Genomic DNA, 22,719 nt, shown 5'->3' with positions numbered 1-22,719 from the left:
TAAATTGAGTTCATACCGAATTACTTCACTGCACCAAAAAGCTTGTGGGTAAATTTTTACCTGCTCAAAATTTCTGAACAGTTGTGTAGCATTTTCAGTAGATCTATTCAGAAAAGGCATTTCAGAGCTATTGGAATGAAGTCTGTTCAAACTCGCTGGTGAAGATGCTGGTCTGTTCAAGATGTTGCTGAAGAATCTTCTCTGTGAAATAGTGTCAGATGTGACATAACTATCTAAAGAACCACACAATGTCTGAAATGTCACACTCAACCTCGGCGTCAACAGGGAGTACAGTTAGTCCTTAATGGCTTTTTCAAAGCTTCTCCCAAGAAAATTGCACTCTTCTTGCTCCTAGTGGACCTCTCGGGTCTGGCTGTGTCTATTCCCTCACATCAGCAGGCAGACCAAGCACCACGGAGAGACTGTTTTCCATGTGTCACACCAGTCAATTGTGTTGTGTTGTGTTTTTTTTTTTTTTTTTTTTAGCAGTGGTTTGGACAAGTATCTTAAATGAGTATTAAATACCACATTCTCTGTAAATTGGCCCCCAGTGATTCTTCAGAAGCCAGTTTTTTGCTGGTGATCAGTTGGGAGCTAGCCAGTCTAAGGGCTAAAGAGACTGGAACATCCAAGGGTATATCTGCATTGCACAAAATCCCCAGGCATGAGTGTCAGAGCCTGGATCAGCTGGCTCAGGCTCAGGCTATGGAGAGAAAAATAGCAGTGTAGGTGTTTGTGCAGTCTCTGAGAGTCATCACCTTCCCTGGGTCTCAGAGCCCAAGCAGGAACATTTACATTGCTCTTGTTGCCCCATAGTTTGAATAGTCAACCTGGGATCTGACATTTACTGCTGTGGAGGTGTGTTTTGCAATGTAAATGTACCCTAAGTACTGAAGCTTCAAATACAAATTCTTATGGGGAGGAGTGCCCGTAGATATTCTAAGCTAGAACCTAAAATTGTCCTAGTGCAGAATTATATGTAAACTCTGCATATGGAGACCCTTAACAATTTGGAAGTCTTATTTTGCTTTGAAATACCATTATTAAATTTGCTTATTAAGGCAAAGAACATCTCTTACCCAGTTTTGTGCTGCTTACTGCATGCCTTTTGGTTGGTTCTTATAAACTAAACCAGAAATGTTTTAGCCAGTTTATGGCACTTTAGCCAAGACTGTCAGCAGTGTTGGCACCCTGAGCATAGGAGCATGCCTACTAATTTCTTTCCAGTCAGACTCCTCAAACGTCTGTGTAACCTCCTATTGCAGGTAGACTCGCTTATTTTCCTGTCTCCAGATTCATGTGTAGAAAGCTGGAGGGAGGGAGTCTGGGACTTAAGAAGTAAGCTTGGATGTTTGTTTTCATCAGTAGGTGGAAAAAGTTGGATATGTGTTAACCTTTTTGTACAACTGTTTTCAGCTTCAGATAGCAAGAACCTGAGACTTAGCTTTAACTGATTCTCCCCTTGTTCATCCCTAAAAATTCTGTTGCTCTCCTGCTCCAAGATCATCTTCATGTTACTTCTGGCTTTGATGCTTATATTTTGACTCGCTATACTTCTTCCTAGTTGGAGTGCTAAGAGAGACTAGTATTTAATTATGGCACTTCCAGACATGCTTGCAGCATGTCTAGATGAAATACCCCTGGACCTTTGGTGCTGCTGGCATCCCTACCATTGGAATGGCTGGGGAGAAATTTTAATATACAGGTGTAGATAAGGCCACTGCTTAGGGCTCTTAAGGATCCTGCTCTATGTGGGAACAAAGGCTGTAATAACACTACATGGTAAGGTCAGAGGTAAAGGACGGATTTCATGGATTAAAACGTTTTTCTTTTAAGGCTAAATCGGTCCAGTTCTCACTTCAACTTAATCCTCTCATTTGGTCAGCTAGTCAGTTGCTTAAATTAGGCTGCATGCACTAGCAGCAATGTCAGAGGAACACTTAGTAACGGAAATAGAGAGGGCTAGGCAGTTTCTCTGGCTTCTGTTCTGCCAGACGTTAAGCTCCGTGGTTAAGAGGTAGGCGGTACCATCTAGCAATGGTTAAGCTATTTTGCTTTAATGAGTCAGCTATAGGCTGGAGATTGCAAGCCAAGCCTTTGCCTTTCAGATACACTTCCTCTTAGCTGGAAAGATGATGTCACCATTGTGTGAATGCTATATTACTTCTCCTTTTATGGAGATTTACAGGCTCAAAATCCAAATCGCTCATGCAGAGGAAGTGGGTGATCAAGGCCTTTTAGGATGTTCTGCAACTAAGATGCTTCACATAAACTGAATGTTGTGTTCTAACCTTCTAACTTATTTCTTCCTCCCCAGCCCTAAATTCCACCCCCCCCACCCCACCGGACCCAAACAAAATTACCTGAGTTGTGATTGTAGCTATTTACATGTTATACTAACCTGTAAAAGCAGCCCCAGAATGCCTACAATTCGTTTGCTGTCTCCTAGAACAGTGTTTCATTGAGGATTCTTTACGTACATCTCTTTTTTTAAAAAAAAAAATAAAAAAATCAGCTTTTGACTTAATGTATTTTTGTGCGGATGCTTTCAGATCCTGGAACCAACCTAAATGAACTGTCATTTGGGGACTACAGAGGTTAGGAGTGGTTCTCTTCTCCCCGCCCCCCCCCATATAAAAAAAAAAAGTACAGAATATGCCGTTGAAGTGCAACTTGAACTTAAAGGGTGCATTACTTTCTGGATCCTTGATTACTACTTGTTTGTAAGAACTCTGATACTATGGTAATAAGAACTAAATAAAGCTTAGATGGAAAGGTTTCTTTGTCAGCTGGCCTGAAGTACAGAATTATTGCTGCAATTAGACTAATGGCTTACTTATTAAATAGGTAATTCAGAGGATTGTCAGTGTCTGCAAACCAATTCTGAGGGGTAGCTGTGGTTTGTTGTGTGGGGGGTTGTTTTTTTGTCTGTATCTGTGACAACAAGGAGTCCTGTGGCACCTTAAAGACTAACAGATGGCATAGTTATTTTCAGTGTAGTAAGTTGTTGATGTTGTGGCACCTAGTATGAGTAACTTGTCACTGGTTTTTGGAGATGTTGGGAGGTGGACCTCTGAGGGCATGTCTGCACTTAGCAAGGGATCAGCCCTGCAGCTGTTGACTCTTTTTGGGGTTAATTTTAGTGGATCTAGTGGAGACGCATTAATTCAGCCACAGATTCTTTCATACACTCCAGTTTTCCACTGGCATTAGAATAAGGGAAGTTGATAGGAGTTTGTCCTGTCATCTGCCCTGCATTGGAGACCCCATGGCAACTCAACATCAGGTACATCAAACAACTCCAACTATCAAAACACAAAGCAGTCAAGTAGCACTTTAAAGACTAGCAAAATAGTTTATTAGGTGAGCTTTCGTGGGACAGACCCACTTCTTCAGACCATAGCCAGACCAGGACAGCCAGAACATCTGTTCTGGTCTGGCTATGGTCTGAAGAAGTGGGTCTGTCCCACGAAAGCTCACCTAATAAACTATTTTGCTAGTCTTTAAAGTGCTACTTGACTGCTTTGTGTTTTGATACTGTATAGACTAGCACGGTTTCCTCTCTGTTACAACTCCAACTATGGTATGCATATAACTGGAGTTGTGTAAATTAGGTCAACATTGCCCCATAGTGGAAGACCTGCCCTGAGAAAATGGATGCCTCGATTTTTGGAAACTGATCTTTGATTCTGGCCATGGTTATACAAGAAAAATCAGAGGGTCATATGGAATATGTAACATCCTGGAATTTAGAGTGCCTCTTAAAGTGGAACACCTTGTAAGACCTGCTGCTTTTGTAGCAGTTTAACAACAATTTGGTTGCCTTTAGGATTTTGCTTCCTGTGGCTCAATGCAGCATTCGAGTCTGTCTGTACACAACTGGAAGAATTCTAGCTATCCCAGTGATGGCTGTTTTGCACTGATGGTAAAGAATTTCCACTTAGATACCAAACTGGAATGTTTCCTTATATGGTAGTTTCTTTATACTGCTGAGACTTGCCGGCACTTGCAGGTACATTCCTGCTGGCTTAAAGGGAGGTGACTCACAGCTGCAGCTGACCATGGGGAAAGCAAATGGGAGGGGGTGACATAGCACTGAAAGGGCCCAACTGTATTGTCTAGGGCTTTTCCTGCTTGCTCACCAATTTGTGTCTTTAATTCTGCAGTAAGGTGTGACGAGGAAAAGCTCTATTTACTCTCTCTCTACCTGTGAAAGATATATTAACTAGACTGACTGCTGCTCACCACCTCCTTCCTCCCTCATGAGATTCTGAAACATTCTGCTCTTGATCAGCATTTTTTTTCCAAACTTCATTTCAATACCTTCTGATAATAAATAAATAAATAAAAAATTACATGCCTGGAAGGGTGGGGCAGAGTTCAGCCCCACAGCCCAGAGCTGTAGAAATCAGGCTTTGGCTTCAGCCCTGCATCCCAGTGAATTTAATGCTGGCCTTGGCAACCCCATTAAAATGGGATTATGACCTACTTTGGGGTCACAGATCAGTCTGAGACTTGCTGCTTTGGGCAAAGTGTTTGCCAGGGCATTTGACCATAGTGTCCATCTCTGTTCTATTTGACATCTCCCTCACGTGGCTGTTTGGCAGTGTTTTATCACAAAGGATAGGGATGTTACCTTTTGCTCAACAGGAGCCCCTGAGTACCTAAATAAGTGTAAGGTCTTCTGGCAGATGAACTGCTCATCATTAATCAAGTTTTCAGAAGGCCATAACTATGTGTAAATGTGCTACAAAATCGGCCAGGTGTCTGTACTGAATACAACACCCAGGGCTATGTGCGGGTGCGTCATTAGTTACTCCCCAGTGCACCTTCCAAGCGTCCAGTCATGCAGAATCCTTCTGGCACATTCCTTGCTGATCCATTGACTGACTGGAGACCTTAATGGGTGTGGGATTCTGAACTGCTTTGAGGCCTGTCCTTATACCTGTCATTCAACAGTGGATTTCTTAAAGAACTATATTGAACGTACCTTCAATGACGGTCACTTCATTATGCAATTATACCCATAGTTAAGGTTGCCAGAAATTTCATTTAGAATTTTTTGCTTATTTTTCAAATCTTACATAATTTAGGATAAGATGTTCCGTGACCAGTGTCTCTTGCACTAAATATTTTTTGTAAATTTCAGTAAAATTGTTCAGTCACTAATTAGGAGATCAAGACAAAAGAGATTTTTTTCCCACTAGTTTTTAAAAATTATCGAAACAGTTTTACAAAAGTCCTACCCCTTCCAGATCTTAGAGCAGGGACCTGAAATTTGTGTGAGGTGGCTGCCCTGGAATATATGCTCCTGGGTGAATTTTTTACAGGTAAGACGATATATAAATAGAAGTAGGACAATGATTTTATTTTGTTTTTTAAACTTCTGTGTATGGCATTTGTGAGACTGGTGCTGAATACTCGCAAATCTTTTTAAAATTATCTTGTGGGGGGGAAATATTGGAAAGGGTGCAGTACAGAGACAAACTATTAAAGGGCTGGAGAAAATACCTTACAGTAAAACCTGCCTCAATCTTATCTTTTTTTTTTAAAAACTCCACACCATGAGGGGATGGGGGAGGTGGTGGTGTCCTTATGAGAAATTGGTCAAAGATACAATGTAAGAAACAATAGGCACTGTAGAGCAGTGCATTTCAACTAGTGTGCCATGAGAACTGTCCAAGTGTGCTGTGAAATTTCATTAATTTCCCCTTGCTGCAGCTATTTTGAGAGCCACTGAGGAGAGCTGTTGACCCCTCAGGAGCCAGTTCATGCCAGGAGGCAGCTGAAATGCTGCTTCTCCCCATGAATGGCCTGTCTGGGAGCCTGCCGTGGTCCCTGCTGTGGCAAGAGGGGAGGGAGCATGCTCTCTGGAGCCATTTGTACACACTCTAGTAACCTCTGAGAATTTCAGCATTTACTTGATTACTCAACATCCCTCACATAGCATGCATTCACTTGCCTGCTTTTTGACCTGTTACATGTGTCATAGAACTGGAAGGGACCGTGAGAGGTCATGGAGTCCAGTCCCCTCTGCTCGCAGCAGGACCTGTGTCTGACAGACTTTTTTTTTTTTAAATCTAACCTGCCACAGAACCTTGAAAGGCCCCCTCAAGGATTGAATTCACTACCCTGGATTTACAAGAGCAATGTTATAACCACTCAGTTATCCCCACCCTACCCCATGTCTTTTAGAGACTGTATTCTGCGATGGATTTGAAACATTAATGCATTTGATCTTTGTTTAGCTTGTTGTGTGCACTGTTGCAAACCTCTATATAGTGAGACCCTAACTGTAGTCAAGGTAAGTAAATGTGATGTCTTCGAGCACTTTTTCAGCTAAAAAAAGTGGGTGTGCTCTGGAATTGTCTGACTGAAATGTGCTGTGTTACTGAAAAGATTGGGAACCACTGCTTGTAGAGCACTTCTATTTGTTTGAGTGGCATAACCAAACCAAGAGCAAATGGCATGCTGCTGAAGCCAGACAAATAAGAAATAAAGGCACAAATTTAACAGGTAGTTTAACCATTGGGACAAATAGCAGGGGAATCTGTGGATTCCCCATTTCTTGATGTCCTTCAAATAAAGATTGGATGTCTTTCTGGGATTTTTTAGTTTAAAAAAAAAAAAAATTGTTTGGCTAAAATGTATGGGTATCAGGATGTTTACAGGGTATACAGCATCACCATGTGTGTTGCATACCATTCTTAACTCCCAACCCTGCTACCTCCCCGACAGTCATGCATATGACGCCTGCCTGCCTCATTCAGTGCTAGATTTGGATGTTGTGCAGTAAGGAATATGTGGGGCCACACTGAAATGTTAAGTTACCCATTCTGTGAGCAGCATCCATTCCGCGCTGAATGAGGTGGGATCAGCAAGAACAACTTGACGTGGATGGTGGTGTGGTGGTTTCTTTTCATACCTTGGAAAAAGCAACATAATTACTTCCTTTTTTTTTTTTTTTTTTTTTGGTGCTGAACAGAAGATCCATCTGGACACGTGTAACTAAAAATGATGATGTCCCCTTTAGGATTTGGGGAGAGGGGAGGAACTGTTAGAGGGACTGGTCACACTTCTGAAGACACTTGCATGTGGATGCTTAGTGACTTCTGCTCTCACTTCTTTGGGGAGTGCCAGCATACCCTCTGGATTTTAATAGCCTTTGCAGAGGAGGCTGAAGTAAACTTTGGCTTGTCTGATCCTGTTTCTTTTATTTCAGACCGAGAAGATCAATCCATTTTGTGCACGTGAGTATTTACATTCCTTAGCTTGTCTTGCTGTCAGCTCTTGTTAAAATCCTGAGAGAGGGCCTTTAATTTGAGGGTTTAGTGGAGTCTGCATGTCACATGATACTATAAAGGCATTGGCCTTTTTAAATCTGACCAATAACATCCATCCTCTGCCTACCTCTCACCTCTTTTTGCAAAAAGATGTTTTCTGGCATGAAGGAGTAGGAAAGAGGTGATCTTAAGCATATTCTCGAGTGGAGATGTTGGGTTATTAGTACTTTGGAAGAATTGGGGTCGCAGTGTGTCTGTGAAATATATCAGCAAAGCTACTAGGAAGGGAGTATCCAACACTGCAGTTTCCCTGCAGAGCCTAAAATTAAGACTGATCCCCAAATCTGGTGCTGAAGGAGTTAATTACAGATCTTTTGCTTAGGAGAATTCCTTTTAAGGAATTCACTTAATTGCCTTGGTGTCCTGCCCGCTCTCCCCCCACCACTTCCAGATAATTCTCAACCACTTGTATGTGAAGATTGCCAAGTAACTAGAAAGCAAAATATCCTTTGTTCTTTCCATCTCTCCTCCCTATATTCCCCCTTCTTTGTGGCATGCAGCCCCCTCCCCTTCCAAAAAGTTGGCTCAGTAATAGGACTATAGCACAGTAACGTACTGTTCCTTTAACGTGCTCAAGTTTTCTTGTAGGCTAAGTATCTCAAAAAGCAATGCTTAATGGCAAGAATACACCGAAGTCCTGTGGTCGGCTGAAAAGCATATTGGCTTTAAAAATGTGAAAGCATTTCCCCACCCCATCTTGTTCTTGAATGAATCCCAGACTCTCTGTCTTTGCAGAGGTGAATCGGGAGCTGGTAAGACAGAGAACACCAAGAAGGTCATTCAGTATCTGGCTCATGTTGCTTCCTCACACAAAAGTAAAAAAGACCAGGTAAGTGCCTGTGTTCGATACAAGGATCTTGCAATGTCATGCTCAATACCTAATAAGCTATGGTATACTAGGACAGGGATGGGCAAACTGCAGGGGAGAACACTTTGTAAGGGATACGCAGTGTGATCAGTACCCCTGTCTCCTCTCCCCGCCCCCACCCTCAGCTTCTGCTGTCGCCAGCCCTCTGCAGCCATGTCAGATGGCTGTCAAGTGGAGAGGGAGCTGATTGCCGATTTGCGCTGGGCCAGTTGAGGAGAGGGGGCAGGTGCACCTGTGGTGCCTACCCTGCTGCCGGGCTGAGGTGACTAGTTCCCAGCAGCGGAGGCCAGGCTGGCTGGTGGGTGTCCAGCACTCTGGTTCCCCATGTGACACTGCAGCTGGCCCAGCCCCATAGCACTCCCCCGCCCCCCCGGAGGAGCTGTTGCTCACCCAGCCCCTGGACAGCCTGCGCTTCCACCTGCATCCCTTCCTGTAGTCCTCCCACAGTCTGGAGGGACACAGCTAATTGCAGGGCCAAAAAGAGGGGAGCAGCCTAAAAAGTTTGTTCACCCCTACGCTAGGAGATAATGTTTTATTCAGCCAGTATAAAACAAAGTAGGAGCTAACTTGTACATAGTGGAGTAAGGAGAGAGCGAGCTATGAAGCCATGGCAGTTTAATGTGTGGCTTAAACACCACACAAGTCAGGGGCCATTCTCTCTCATAATTCCATTGACTTTAGTGGTGGTACACAAGGGATAAGTGTTGGTTTTTTGTTTTTGTTTTTTTTTTTGTTTTGTTTTTTTTTCCCCCAGATTGTCTTGGTTTCATATGTGGATGTATTTAGGAATACAGTTTAGAAACCATCACAGATCAGTCTGACTCATTCATATAATTTGTGACAAATCCCAAGCAACTTAAGTGACCCACTCCCTGGAGATGTGGGCTCCTTTACTACTCCCCTGTGTTTTGGGGCTGGCTGTTAAATGGTTTTTTGTAGGCACAGTATCCAATTTGGAGAGATCATAGATACGAGCTGAAGATCTGAGTGAAATTGTGACAGTTTTATATAAGTGAAAAGCATCTAAGTGCAATAGAACAAGGGGTCTTTGAAGTTGTCTCACTTATATTTTTTTCCCCTCCCTCTCCCTTTGATGGATTATGGCCGAACTCATCAGTTGTATCCTCTTAGGTGAGCTGCACGTTTACTGCACGTTCTGCACAAGGAATGCATTTTGTTCCAGTGTGTGATTTGAGCACCTTTTCACTTCACACTAGCATCACTTTCCTGCAGCTAGAACAGTCCTGTAGGCAGCTCACAGTTCCATTTTTGAATGCACAACAAACATTTGTGAGATGCTGTCAATGAGACATTGATCTAGTGTGCTGTCAAGGTCTCTCTAGTAGAACTTACCAAGTACACTATAGAGAAACTGTTCCTGCATAGTAAACTAACCAAGGGGAGTTTAACTGAACCTGGCTTTCCTAGCACTGCACGCAGAACCTCTGGTGTTTCTAGCTAGATGTTTTCCTGTCTCTTTAGCTTTTCACCACAGCAAGTTAGCTGAGAGTGCAGTTCCTAGGAAAGGTCAATAAGCTGCTGCCCCGAGTGGACTGGATGTTCCAACACAATGAGCTTGTTAGCCAGAGTGTCTGACATGGGGAAAATGCCATTAACTTCTAAGCTTGATAATGAAACCCAAATCCCAAACACATCTTTGGGGTGGGTGGGTGGGTGGGTGGGGTATATGAAAAGGATACCCTCTGCATGTAGACATGTATGTGTAATCAAAATAAAAACATATCCTTCCGTGTACCAGGCTTGGAGAGATACACAAGCTTTTGCTATGGGCTGTTAGTAGCTGTATGTTTAGAAACAGTTTTGCTTTTATATTTTTTCTTTGCGTATGTGTGATAGAAAAAGGTTTATGGGACTGGGAACTGAGATTAAGTAGCAGCAGAATGATTAAGTGAAATTTCAGTCTTCTAAGCAGACCAAGAATTTGGTTATGGTACAAACCAGCCTTTAGACAATTTGGCCCATTACTTCTTTGAGTTCAAGGTCCATTTTGAAAGGTTCTCTTTTGGAATCCTTGCAACTCACTTTGTTCTACTCTGATGGCCCCACGTTGGTTACCAGCTTTACCAAAGAGAACTAGAACTATGCATAATAAGTGGTAATGACCCTCTTTTGCAGCCTTGCTATGCCTGAGTCCAGATACCATCTCTGGGTGTCTGTGGATTCATATAGTACCTCTTGAGACAGTTGTTCACTACTTAAAGGCACAAGTCTGCAGACTGTTTGTGCTAACCCCCAAGTTCACTATCCCACCCCTGGCAATATCAGCTTGAGAGTGAATCGTGAAGCTAGAATACGATAGTTGTGTAAGGCTGTAGGACAGTGGTTCCAAACCTGTACAGTAACATGTCTCAGTTCGATGAGACGAACAATTCCATGGCACACCACTTTTTCAGTTGAATTGATTGCTCATAAATGTTACATTTACTTTAATTAGTCTTACTAGAGAGTTTTGCAACATATTAGTGCAGACGACAAACTGCACAAGGATCACGTGCATTAATGTTTCAAAGCCACCAGAAAATAGTCTTTAGACTGCCAGCACATTTTCAAAATCTGCTTAACATCATGCTACAGGTGTTGTCAATGAATTACCTGAAAGCAGCCCTCTAGAGCCAGGATGTGTTGTTTAAATCTCATCCCAGCTCCAACAAGCTTCTGTTTTCCCTCCTGCTTGCTATAGCAAGGGAGGTGGGGGGCTCCGTGCCAGCATTTTAGGAGCCTTCCATTGTGAATGGGGTCCCTTGTAGGGTTGGCATTTTCCCTCACAGTAGTGCTGCAAAGAGCCACAGCGAAGGGAGACTGACAATTTCACTGCACACTTAAACAGTTCTCACATCATACCAGTGTGCCATGGCACACAGGTTGAAAACCACTGCTATTGGCTACCAGGCCTGGTATCTTTTGGTTAAGAGGTTAAATTCACAAATCAAATCTTTCTTTCTTTTTCAAATAAAAACATCTCTTCTAAAACCAGACTTTCAGCTGTATTGGGGGCACCTCTTTCACCATGCTTGTTTCTCTTGAATTGCAAGGATTAAAATAGGTCAATAGCTCTGTGTGTGTGTGTGGGGGGGGGCGTATTTTAAATCACTGTGTATGGTGATAAATGCTGCTAGGCACGATGAGGCTGAATTTGATATACAGCATTAAAATCTCATTTCATTTAATTAAATTGTGTATGGGGGAATGGGGCAGATGAATTTTGGTTGAAGTTTTCCATAGAATCACAGAACACTAGAGCTGGAAGGGACCTCAAGAGGTCATCAAGTCCAGTTCCTTGCCCCCTTGGCAGGACCAAGCACTGTTTGACCATCTCCAATAGGTATCTTTCTAACCTGCTCTTAAATCTCCAGTGGTGGAGATTCTACAACCTCCCTAGGTAACTTATTCCAGTGTTTAACCACCGTGACAGTAAGGAAGTTTTTCCTAGTGTCCAGCCTAAGCCTCCCTTGCTGCAGTTTAAGCCCATTGCTCTTTGTCCTATCCTCAGAGGCCCAGGAGAACAATTTTTCTCCTTCCTCCTTGTAACCCTCTTTATGGTACTTGAAAACCCGTTATGTCCCGTTAAAGTCTTCTCTTTTCTAAGCTGAACAAGCCCAGTTCTTTCAGTCTTCCCTCATAACTACATAGAGAACATAAGTTAATCACTCTTGTTGCTCTTCTCTGGACCTCCAGTTTCTCCACATCTTTCTTGAAATGTGGTGCTCAGAATTGGACACCGTGCTCCAGTTGAAGCCTAATCAGCACAGGGTAGAGCGGAAGAATGACCTGTGTCTTGCTCACTACACTCCTGCTAAGGCATCCCAGAATCTCATTTGCTTTTTTGCAACAGCATCACACTGACTCATATTTAGCTTGTTTGCTCTTAGCAGAAGTGAGGCAATCTTGAATCTTGGGAGACTAGAGAACTACTTTTAAAACTGAATTTCTAATTGGAAAAAATATCTTTTTAAATTTAAATTCCATGTTAGAAGTCTTATTATAATAACTGATGTGGTGCCATGTGCTCTTTTCTCTTAAATTTCCAACTGCTGGAATAAAGTTTCTTAAATTTCTGCTTTCCATATTTTTGGAGGAAGCTTGTATTTCTCATGGCTGTAGAGAAGTGTTTGTAGTTGTGAACCATAAACTCTCAAAACAGAAAGGAAAATACAAACTTTTTTCTTAAATGGAATGATTTTTTTAAGTTACTTTTTCTGACTCTTTTGGGACTTGACTCATGATTTTTATTTTTAAACATGGGGCTGGCAAGGTTCCTGTTTTGGCATATGGCTTTTCTAAAAGATTGTTTCCAGAAGTTGCAAGCTTATGGGTAGAATGGAGTTTTCACTGGGCACCAAAGACCTCAGCAACTTAAACTGATAGAAAATTATGGAGAGAGGAGGTGCTAAGGGACCAGGTGCACATGCCTGTTGTGCATAAGCAGACCTAGACTTGGTACTGCAAAGAGTGGGGGATGTTGCACCCATCTCAAATATTAAACAATTTTGTATATAATTGGGTCAGGGTCCTGCAGGTACAAGTGCAGAAACATTGGTACATTAATTACAGGACAGTGGTTCCTGTTGAATTCTGTGATTTGTAAGGTTTCATAGCTCCCTGCAAAAATTGTTTCTCTGTCTATTGGAAAGAATTCTCAGTCTGCTGCTGCCACTACTACCTTGCTAATGAGCCTTGCAAAAACAGTCTTCAGCCTAACTATGGCTACAAGAATTTTTCCCCTCCTATGAGAGATGAACTGAAAGTCTACCTGGGCTATTGAAATACTAACATCAAAAGCATGCTTTGCTGAAAGCTAACACTAAGGCAGTGTTCATGTTTCTTACATAAACATGGTGAAGAAAGGAGCTACTGCTTTCATGGTAATATTAGCCTCTTAATCAGATGCAGCATTATAGTAGCATATTAAGGATTTGATATTCCTGCTACATTGCAACACGCTAAGCCTCATTCCCATGCTTGGTCTCTAATTTGAATAGCTTTATCTCTTCTCTCCTTTTTCTCCTCATCCCCCACCCCCCCCGCCCCTCACCCCACTTGCCATTATGTCCTATTTCCAGACAGCTGTCCTGCTATAGGTCTACTGTTGTGAATTGCCTTTACCTCTAGATTCCACTATCCTAGTCTTCTCTCTGTGCTCCACCAACTTCCATGTGTCACTAATTGCACCCTTCATTCCTGAGGTTAAAAAAACCATGAAGGGATTAACTTGCCTCCAATGCACACATCGCTGCAAGACTCTTAACTGTCTATTTCCTGTTCGTGTAGCTAAATATGGTCTTGACAGCTTTATTTTTTTTTTAAGCTGAATAATTAAATATATTTAATGGTGGTTTTCTTCTAAATAGTGTCTTTCAATTTTTCCCTTGGTCCTCCAGTGAGTTGTAATGTTAAATTTGTGACATCACTCACTTCCATAGCAACAGACTGCCGTCACAAACAGGATTAGGGCTTTGCTGCAGATCACTCAGACAGGATGGGAACTGTTGAAGAGTCAGGATGGGCGTTACAGCTCACACGTGTGCCAGAATAGCAAGAGAAATGCAGAATTACTGACTTTTTCTAGCATGTTTGGGGCTTTCTTCCCAGCACTGCCCAAGTGTGACCTTTATGGAATGGGTGGCTGTTGTTGCAGCATCATCCCTTCCTGTATGTAAGCCATTTTGTATGCACTTGTGGCAAAGCAAATAAAAACTGTGCTGTGGCTCTTTTCTGTGTGTAACTCCTGCAAATCATGACCTGAACAAAGCAATAAGAATTAGAAAAGGCAGTGTTCTAATTCCAAGTTTTAACTTTGTGTAAGTAACTTCATATCTCTGCTGCATTTTTACTGTCATTAATGGGGCTAATATTTATTTTATCCACCTCTAGAGGCAATGTGAGGATTGACTAATGTTTATAAGTACAGTTTGAGAATAAAGGAGCCCAAAAAGTACTTTGTTTGTCTTGTAAACACACCCTCTGCAATCTGAATTCTGAGGCTCAGCGTTATGGGCTAAAAATGGTGAACACTTTTACCATTCAGCAGGAAGTTCTGAAGGTTTGCTTTCCACTACTAAAAGGAGAAGCCTTAACTCATTTATCAGTTTCAGTATATGGGAACATAAGTGCTGACTCTGGGGGTGCTCTGAAGCTGGAGCACCCAGAGGGAAAAATTTTAGTGGGTGCTGAGCATCTACTTGTGCCAAGCTTCCCCTACTCTCTTCCCCCACCCCCTGCCGCCACTCAATTACTGGTGACTGCTGACCAACTCTTCCTCTGCCTTCCTAGTGCTTGGGAGTGCCGCCAACGGCTGATTTGCATGCTTGGGGAAACTCCAGGAGGAGAAGGGAAAGAAGGTGGGGAAGAGGCAGAGAAGGAAGGAATGGGAGTTGGGCCTGGTGGTTAAGCCTACCCCTTGATTCAAGAGGAAGTTTAGTGCCTATGTCATGGAGGGAGTATGTTTTGCATATGGTAATTTGGAAGCACATGGAGCTCCCTATTTCCACCATAGAAAATGGACCAATAGTTCAAATTACCACCCACACACACTTACGAAAAAACATGTACGTGATCCAGAGAGCGAACTTAACAGGGACCACAATTCTGGCTGGTCTCTTTTCCCCTGATCTCTACTGCCCATGAGGAGGAGTGCATGGCCTGGCAGATTAGCAGATAACATACTTGGGTGCTGCTGCCAATAGTTACTTTTTGTTGCATTCCCACAAGAGGTTTTTGCTGGTCTGTGTAGAGATGAGATCGGGGGTGATGTGCAGGGTGGGGGCACAAGGGGTCATGCCCTCAAATGCTGTGGGTGTGGGGACTAGCAGGAGGGCAGCAGAGGAAGAATCCAGTATGTGTTCTAGCAGGTGCCTGCAGAAGGGATCCACACCACCTCTCCACATGGTCAGTGGCAGGAGAAGCAGAGCAAGGCAGCCCTGCTGCTTTGCTCATTTGGCCATGCTACTCTGGCAAAGGGGCTGTTTTCATCCCTGCACACCTCAGTGGGAAGTAGAGCCATGTGGTGGCTGGGGGAGCAAAGCAGAGGGGTCATCTTGCTCTGCTTATGTCACTGCCGCTAGGGAGTGCAAAGGGGGTTGAGGTGGTTGACCTCTCCTGCTGGGGGCAGCCTCAGTTGCGGGGAAAAGAGAAGCTGGGGGAGAAGGCAGAGCAAGGGTGAGCAGGAGTGTAGGAGGAGGGCCGGGGGTGTGTGGTCTCCCTCCCCCTGCTTCCCTGGACTAGGATGGGGGAAGGGAGTTGTCATATGGTCTGGTGACACTTGGATTACTCCCGACCAGTTGTTTCTGTGTGAGAGCCCCAGTACAAGCAGAGTCTTTTGTCCCAAACCCAGAAGATGGTTTGTCCTGATCACTTATTACTGGTGAGCTCATCCTCTGTGAAATCCAGGGCTCCCTCCCGCTGAAGACCAGATTTATTTTATTCTTCCATCTGGAAGACATAATGCTGCCTGGGATGTGGACATGATCTGGGGGAATGATGTTTCTTTCTCATTGCCCCTTCAAAGTCTCTGGCATATGCCTTAGGGAAGAAACTTAGAGCCCTGCTTATCAGTAACTGGAAATGCAGCACTAAAAGCGTATTGCAGTGATGCTGACTGGTTGGGGGAAAAGGTGTGGGGTTTTTTGGTACAAGAACAAACTCGTCTTGTCAAAAAAAAAATCGTGGTTCTCTGAAATGTTTGTTTAGGGCAATATTGCTAAATATCTCATGTGGCTTCTCTACATTGATGCCAAGCTGATGTGAGATGAAATCTTGACTCTCTGGGTTAAGGTGTTTAAAAACTGTTGTCTTCATCCGCTTCTGTTTTTTTTTTTTTTTTTCTCTAGGGAGAGCTTGAGAGGCAGTTGCTGCAGGCTAACCCTATCTTGGAAGCCTTTGGAAATGCCAAGACAGTGAAGAATGACAACTCCTCAAGATTTGTGAGTATTGTCCTGTGGAAGTGGCGATGTCCCCAACAGTCCAAAGAGAAAAGCTATTAGTTGAAGGAGTTGTGGGAGTCTTGCTTTACTTGGGTATCTGGTAGGCAGTCCTGGGATGTTCTCTTCTGTAACTGGTTTTACCCTGAGTGAAGCTGAGACAGTTGTCACTTGTCAGTGAATCATCCATAAAGTGCCGATGGGATTGTGTGTACTATTCAAGATGTTAAACCTTTGACCCTTAGCGTAGTAATTCTGGAGCTCAATGGCATGCCTCAGAGAGAGAGAGAGAGAGAGAGAGAGAGAGAGAGAGAAGCTATGTTTGAAACCAAACTGAAGTATAAGTAGTTTGAGGAACTGTGGTGGTGATGGTCAGTCTAGAATTCCATCTCTACTTACGGCCGTTAGAATGAGGAGGTGGAGGAGATCCCCTTAAGAATGAAACTAAATGTTTTCTGATGCTTAGGCAGTCTGAAAGCCATGAAATTTGATACCCCCTTGTCTGTCATAAATTACTCCTGATTCCAAAGCTATGAAATTGCTCTATGATGATTGTTATGAGCTGGCTGGGCTTGTGTTCTGCTTTAAAACTTGCCTTAGGTAGTAACTGCATTCTGCAGGGCTTTCTCCTCCATACTGGGTCCCTTTCCATTTTGCTGTAGCTGTGATAACATAAAACTAATTTCTGCTAATCTTTCTCAGGGCAAGTTCATAAGAATCAACTTTGATGTCAATGGTTACATTGTGGGAGCCAATATTGAGACTTGTATCCTTTTCTGTGGTGCCACTTAAAGTAAATTACAGTGTGTGTGGAGTGGAAACAGCAATATCTACTTGCCTATGTACAAACAAATAGTGTCTGCCAGCTCAACAGCAATGAAATCAGAGGGTTCTCCAGTCTTTTATCAACACCTGTCATTGTAGGCTAGAGAAGATCCTTAGTTTTAACTGCACAAAAACAAAATCTCCTTATTTAAATGGTACAGCATTTCAGAATCTAAGGTTATAACAAGAATTCCTGGATGAAATTATTCTGATGTTATGGGATAGAAGTAGCATTTTCAGCTGTGGCATGCTGAGTAGACATAGGATTCCATGACTCATCTTTTAACCATGGGAAATGAGGACTGTGGCATGTCTTTCCTTCCTTTTATTCACAAGTTAATCTTGCATCTTTGTTCTACCCTTGGAATGAGGATTAATTCAGGAGTCAAGAAGCATAGCTTACACTTAATCTGCCAATCAGGTTGTCGAAGGTTGGGTTACTGTAGACCTATGGCACAATCGAAATATTTGAAAGGACAATATAGACCACTCAACTGAGAATCTCTTTCCTCAGATGAGATTAGAATGGGAAATTATTTGTTAGTCTCTGCTGTTCCTTTACTCTCTAAAGATCTCTTGGAGAAATCACGTGCCATCCGTCAAGCCAAAGACGAGAGAACTTTCCATATTTTCTACTACCTATTGTCTGGAGCAGGGGAGCACTTAAAGAGTGAGTATCTTGTGCTGTAACGAGGGTCCCTGTCTCCTAACTGCCAAATGGTTCCAAACATTTGCAGTCTAAGTCTTAATAGTTCCCTCTTCCAAAGCCTGAAACTCCTTCCCACTGATTAAGCAAGACCTTTCCTTTCAACTGTTTCCTTAAATCTATTTTCCTTCGTGCACTCACACCCCCTACAATTGATGTCTCCACACCCTTCCTTATCTAAACTATATTGTCCTAAGTCTTTAGTCTTGTCTAATACAGTGCAATTTCTAAAGAATAGGAAAGGCTTTATAGTGAACTTGACAATTAATAAAATAAAGAATAACATTTGGCACCTATACCGCACTAGGTGTGCCTGTGTTCTGCCAGCATAATACTTCCAAGTTCTCAGTCTAACCTTGCTGTTAAGTAAGCAATCACACCATAGGAGAGGGCAGACAGATGGGAGAGGTGGGGGACGAGGTGAGAACCTACTTCATAGCCATTTGCAAAGCATTAATGTCAGAGCATGCTGTTCCTAGAGCTGCATAGTGACCTTCATAACTGATTCAAAGTGAGGTACCTGAAAGTGGATGCACTTGTCAGGCAGTCTCTGCTTCTAATGGAAGTAGGATTCAAGAATCACTGAGGCTGCCTTGGCAGTATGCTGAGGGATGGGCTGGAGGAAATAAAAAGTAGTCTGGACAGAGGAGGGTACTGATCTGTAACGACAGAAATGGTGCTACAGCTTGAACCTCTCTCATCCTGCACCCTTTTGGACCTGACCTGGTACATGATGAGATGACAGGAGGTCAGTATTTTTTAAGCAGATTACCAGCACTTGAACTGCTTACTTGGGTCTTAGAGGACATTTAGGGGTAAATTACAGCTAAATAACAGCACAGAACACCAAGAGCCAGGACTATTGGCTGTACACAAACTTTGTGGGACCACGGGAAACTTGGCCACACACATGAGAAGTGGTTGCCCAGCTAACTAAAGTCGTGATGGACAGTGGAGTTTGCTAGATGAGAGTTCTGGATTAGAGAGGTTTAACCTATGCAAGAAAAGCTGAAACTGATCTTACCTTAAACCCTAGTTAACACAGCAAGATTGTTCCCACTTGTTGGGGACAAAGAACTGAAGGACACGCCTTGAAAGATAATTAGGTAGCCATCTTGCTTAGATGCTTTTTAAAATCTGACAGGCACCTATCTGCATCTTCAGGCTCCTGAATCCTGCTGTGAGTTTTCAGGGTGGATGTCCCCAGCATGGCTCTGCTCCTAACCCTGTACCAGCTCCAGTCACCAGGTGTGGCTCCACTTCTGGCCCAGGGAGGAGACCAAGGGCAAAGCCAGGAGTGGAGCTACCTAGCACTGGGTCCAGCTGCCAGTCCCCCCACCACAGCCCATCTGTGGCTTTGTTCTCACCCTGTCTTGTCTCTGTCTCTGCTAGTTATTCTTGCCTTCTCTGTTAATGGCTTGGTGGGAGAGGGAATGTTTGTTCAAAGGAGGTAATTAATTTGGTAGATCTGGGAAAGCATACATCCTCAGCTACCTCAAAAAATGCTAGCTTGTTACCTGTAATGAAGGCTACAATAATTCCCTGTATTTTTCTCCCCTTTAAGCTGATCTGCTGTTGGAGCCTTACAACAAGTACAGATTCCTTTCAAATGGGCACGTTACAATCCCAGGCCAGCAAGACAAAGACATGTTTCAAGAGACCATGGAGGCAATGAAAATTATGGGCATTCCAGATGAGGAGCAGATAGGTATGGAGCATATGAAGGGTTTGGAAAAGCATGTGAAAGGACTGAAAAGAATGGAACAGTCTGGTCATATTCGAAACAAATGAGGACAGCAGCATCTAGTATAGCAAACTGTACAAGTTGTTTAAAGGTACCAGAGAAGCAAGCTATTTGCTGATGGTGTGAGATTGGCCCATCTTAAAATTGACCACCAAGGCTATAGCTAATGCAGCAGGTCACTGTGCACAAACTGCCATGCCCTGTGCATATGACCCATCTGGAGTGCTATATGTAGTGCTTAATCTCTAAAGGCCTTTTGGGTTTTTTCATGCAGGTGTCTTTCATGGTATTACCTTTAGAATTCCTTTCTCTGCAGTCTGCCAGAGCTGAGACTTGGTCTTCTATGGGATGTACTGCAAAGTATTTGTTCACTCTAGATTTCTTAACTTGGGCCTGTAGCAATTGAGGTTCCTACTACACCAGTGGTTCAGGTTGCTTAGTTGTGAACAGGAGCACAAAGAAATGGACCTCTCCAGCTTACTGCACAGGTTGCTAACCGGAAATTAATAATATCCAACATCTAGATACCATAGTGACAGGTTTTTTCTAAAGTGTATTCTGAAAGAGCTCCATTTCCTCCATCTACTTTTTAGTACTGGCCAAAACTCATTTATTTTGCCTTCTCAGCATTCAGATGTCTCAATTTAGTATCCTTTGTCTTAGATTAAATCTTTTTCCAGGTCCTGCATCCATCAAGGGGGCCGGAACCAGGGTGGGTGAAAAGATGCCTCTGCACTGATGTCCAGTTAGGGATTTGGCAACCTAATGTATGGTCAAAGAAACCTCTTGTCCCCTTTTTAATTCTGCCCAGGGTACCTCTCTTTTTATTGGCAAGTGGAAGTGATTCAAATAGTTCATTTGCAGAGGTGCATGGAATGCCTTCACCTCTCTGAACAGAGTGTGAAATAAACCTAAAAGAACATGTAACGTATGAGAGGCATATATGTGGCAGCCGGTTGAACAGTATGTTGTTCGGTTTGGATGCTAATTTTAAACACTCTAACCATCTTTTTAGATGAGACAATACAACAGTAAACTTACTGACTCCGTGCACGGTCAGATTTCATGTCATGCCATTGGGCACATGCATGCTTCTTTCCTGCCAGTCCTGAAATATCTGTGGAGGCTTTGTTCACTGTGGACATATGGGCTGGAGATGCTGTAAACCAGCTAGTGGTATAGTAGGTAGAAGGAGAGACTAGTGGAAGAGGGAGTAGCTTAACCTTTTAGTACTAAATAGTTAGCTACTACTAAAACTTGCTGCTCAATGAGATTTGAAGTGAAGATGTCAGATCAACATTTTTTTTTCCCTCAGTAATCAATATTGAAAATTCCCCGTTTTTAGGATCTAATGCTGACTCTTGGGTGCTTCAGTATGTTGTCCACAGTGGTACAGGTAGTTCACGGGACATGTTAATACCTCTGTCTGCTTCACTACATATGTTCTCTCAAATGAAACTTGTAACCCTAGTCCAGGGTGGTGACAGTGGGCTGGAGGAAAAGAGCAAAGATCTGTCCAGCCTTAACTGGTTCACATTCTAATATTGATGTGGCTTTGGCTTTTCAGTTATTGTTACACAGTGGAAACTTTCATGCTCTTAATCTGATGCCTGAAGTGAACAGGAAGAAAGTCAGTAGCTGCTGCTCATGCCTGTCTTACACATGTTGCTAATAGGCAGCTTTAGTTCTTTCTAAATCTCACCTTTTAGTGACCTGACCTTTCTTTGCTCTGTAAAAGGTCTGCTGAGAGTTGTCTCGGGTGTTCTACAGCTTGGTAACATAGTCTTCAAGAAAGAGCGCAACACAGACCAAGCCTCTATGCCAGATAATACAGGTAACCATGCTCACAGAAACAATCACGAGCTGCTTATATATTCAGGGGATAGGGAATTGTATTTTATAAAGCTTCATGCCTTCCAAAGAAGCCCAAATGCTTTAGCAAAACATTTTATTCAGTGCTTAACTGCAGCCATCTTTGAGCAGGAATGTCAGTGTTCTTGTACTAGTGTTGTACAGGAAGTGAATATGGCAACTACAGTAGGACATACCCTGTCCCCCCACTTAAGCAGAGGTTATGTTCCTGAGCAACCATGTGTAAGTCAAATTTTGCACAAGTCAGGACTGGGTGTGGGAGGGGCCCTACCACCTTCTGTCCCGTAGTCCTAGCTGCACCTAGTTCCCTGCTCCCATGAGCCACAGGGAGTCAGGAACCAGGCAGCCTCCTGCCTCCCCTCCACTTTGCAGGAGCCAGGAAACTGACCAGCACAGCAGCAGCTCTTGTCAGTTTCCTGGCTCCCACAAGCAGAAGGTAGCCAGCAGCCTGGCTCCCAGCTACCTGCCACTCAATTTTGACTTGTGTTATTGCAAGAAGCGCAAGTCGAAATCATGTAAGTCGGGGTCTGCTGTAGTTGAAAGTGGATTATAGGGCTGTCATGTGAATGGAGTGTGTTCAGCTGTGATGAGAGGTATGAGAGTACCTGTACAACCTGTTCTCAGCCTAAATTGTGTACCTTGCTCAAAGGATTTAAGGAAATATTGCTACAGTAATCGAGTAAAATTCTTTTTAAGGCTTGAATGAGCCAGTCAGTGATGGGTTAATGAAATGCGCAGTGTTTGCCCTGTTATTAGCATCCTGTTGGTGTGTGATTGGGAGACTTTTTTTTTTTTTGTTGCCTTCATTGAAAAAGGGTAAATGGGATGACCCTGGATAAATTATAAGCCTATCAGCTTGACATCAGTCCTGGGCAAGATAATAGGGTGGCTTGATTTTAAAAAAAAAAAAAAAAAAAAAAAAAAATTGCATTAATTATGTTACTCTCTGTCAATATGGGCTTATGGAAGAAAGTTGAACACAATTCAACTTTATCTGTATTTTTGAGACTACAAAGATTTGGTGATAGTGTAGGTGTAATATCGGTAGATTTCTGGAAGGTATTTGACTTGGTAGTGCATGACATTTTAATTATTAGAACTATATAGAATTAACCTGGTATTCGTTAAACGGATTAAAAACTGGCTAGCTAGTGGGTCTGCATTGAACTTGTAGAAAAAGAATCCTCAACTGGGTAGTAACAGAGGAAGCCATGCTAGTCTATACACTATCAAAACAAAAAGCAGTCAAGTAGCACTTTAAAGACTAGCAAAATAGTTTATTAGGGGAGCTTTCATGGGACAGACCCACTCCTTCAGACCATAGCCAGACCAGAACAGACTCAATATTTAAGGCACAGAGAACCAAAAACAGGTGTGTTTCTAGTGATGTTTCACAGGCCTCCATTGTGATCTACAGTATTAAA

The 22,719-nt window shown here is 42.9% G+C and overlaps 1 protein-coding gene across 1 annotated transcript in view; it reads left to right on the top strand.

Annotated features, from left to right (window-relative positions):
* Nucleotides 1–22,719, top strand: part of MYH9 (myosin heavy chain 9) — a 103,333-nt gene that overhangs the window by 35,645 nt on the left and 44,969 nt on the right. Inside the window, exons 4-10 of the mRNA XM_075008439.1 lie at nucleotides 7,223–7,250; nucleotides 8,079–8,172; nucleotides 16,059–16,151; nucleotides 16,851–16,914; nucleotides 17,545–17,643; nucleotides 19,244–19,387; nucleotides 21,162–21,257. Coding sequence (XP_074864540.1) covers nucleotides 7,223–7,250; nucleotides 8,079–8,172; nucleotides 16,059–16,151; nucleotides 16,851–16,914; nucleotides 17,545–17,643; nucleotides 19,244–19,387; nucleotides 21,162–21,257 — 618 coding nt within the window. The remainder of the gene's footprint in view (nucleotides 1–7,222; nucleotides 7,251–8,078; nucleotides 8,173–16,058; nucleotides 16,152–16,850; nucleotides 16,915–17,544; nucleotides 17,644–19,243; nucleotides 19,388–21,161; nucleotides 21,258–22,719) is intronic.

The sequence above is a fragment of the Carettochelys insculpta genome, chromosome 1, assembly GCF_033958435.1.
Source record: "Carettochelys insculpta isolate YL-2023 chromosome 1, ASM3395843v1, whole genome shotgun sequence".
Lineage (NCBI taxonomy): Eukaryota > Metazoa > Chordata > Testudines > Carettochelyidae > Carettochelys > Carettochelys insculpta.
This window is presented reverse-complemented; position numbering and strand designations above follow the sequence as displayed.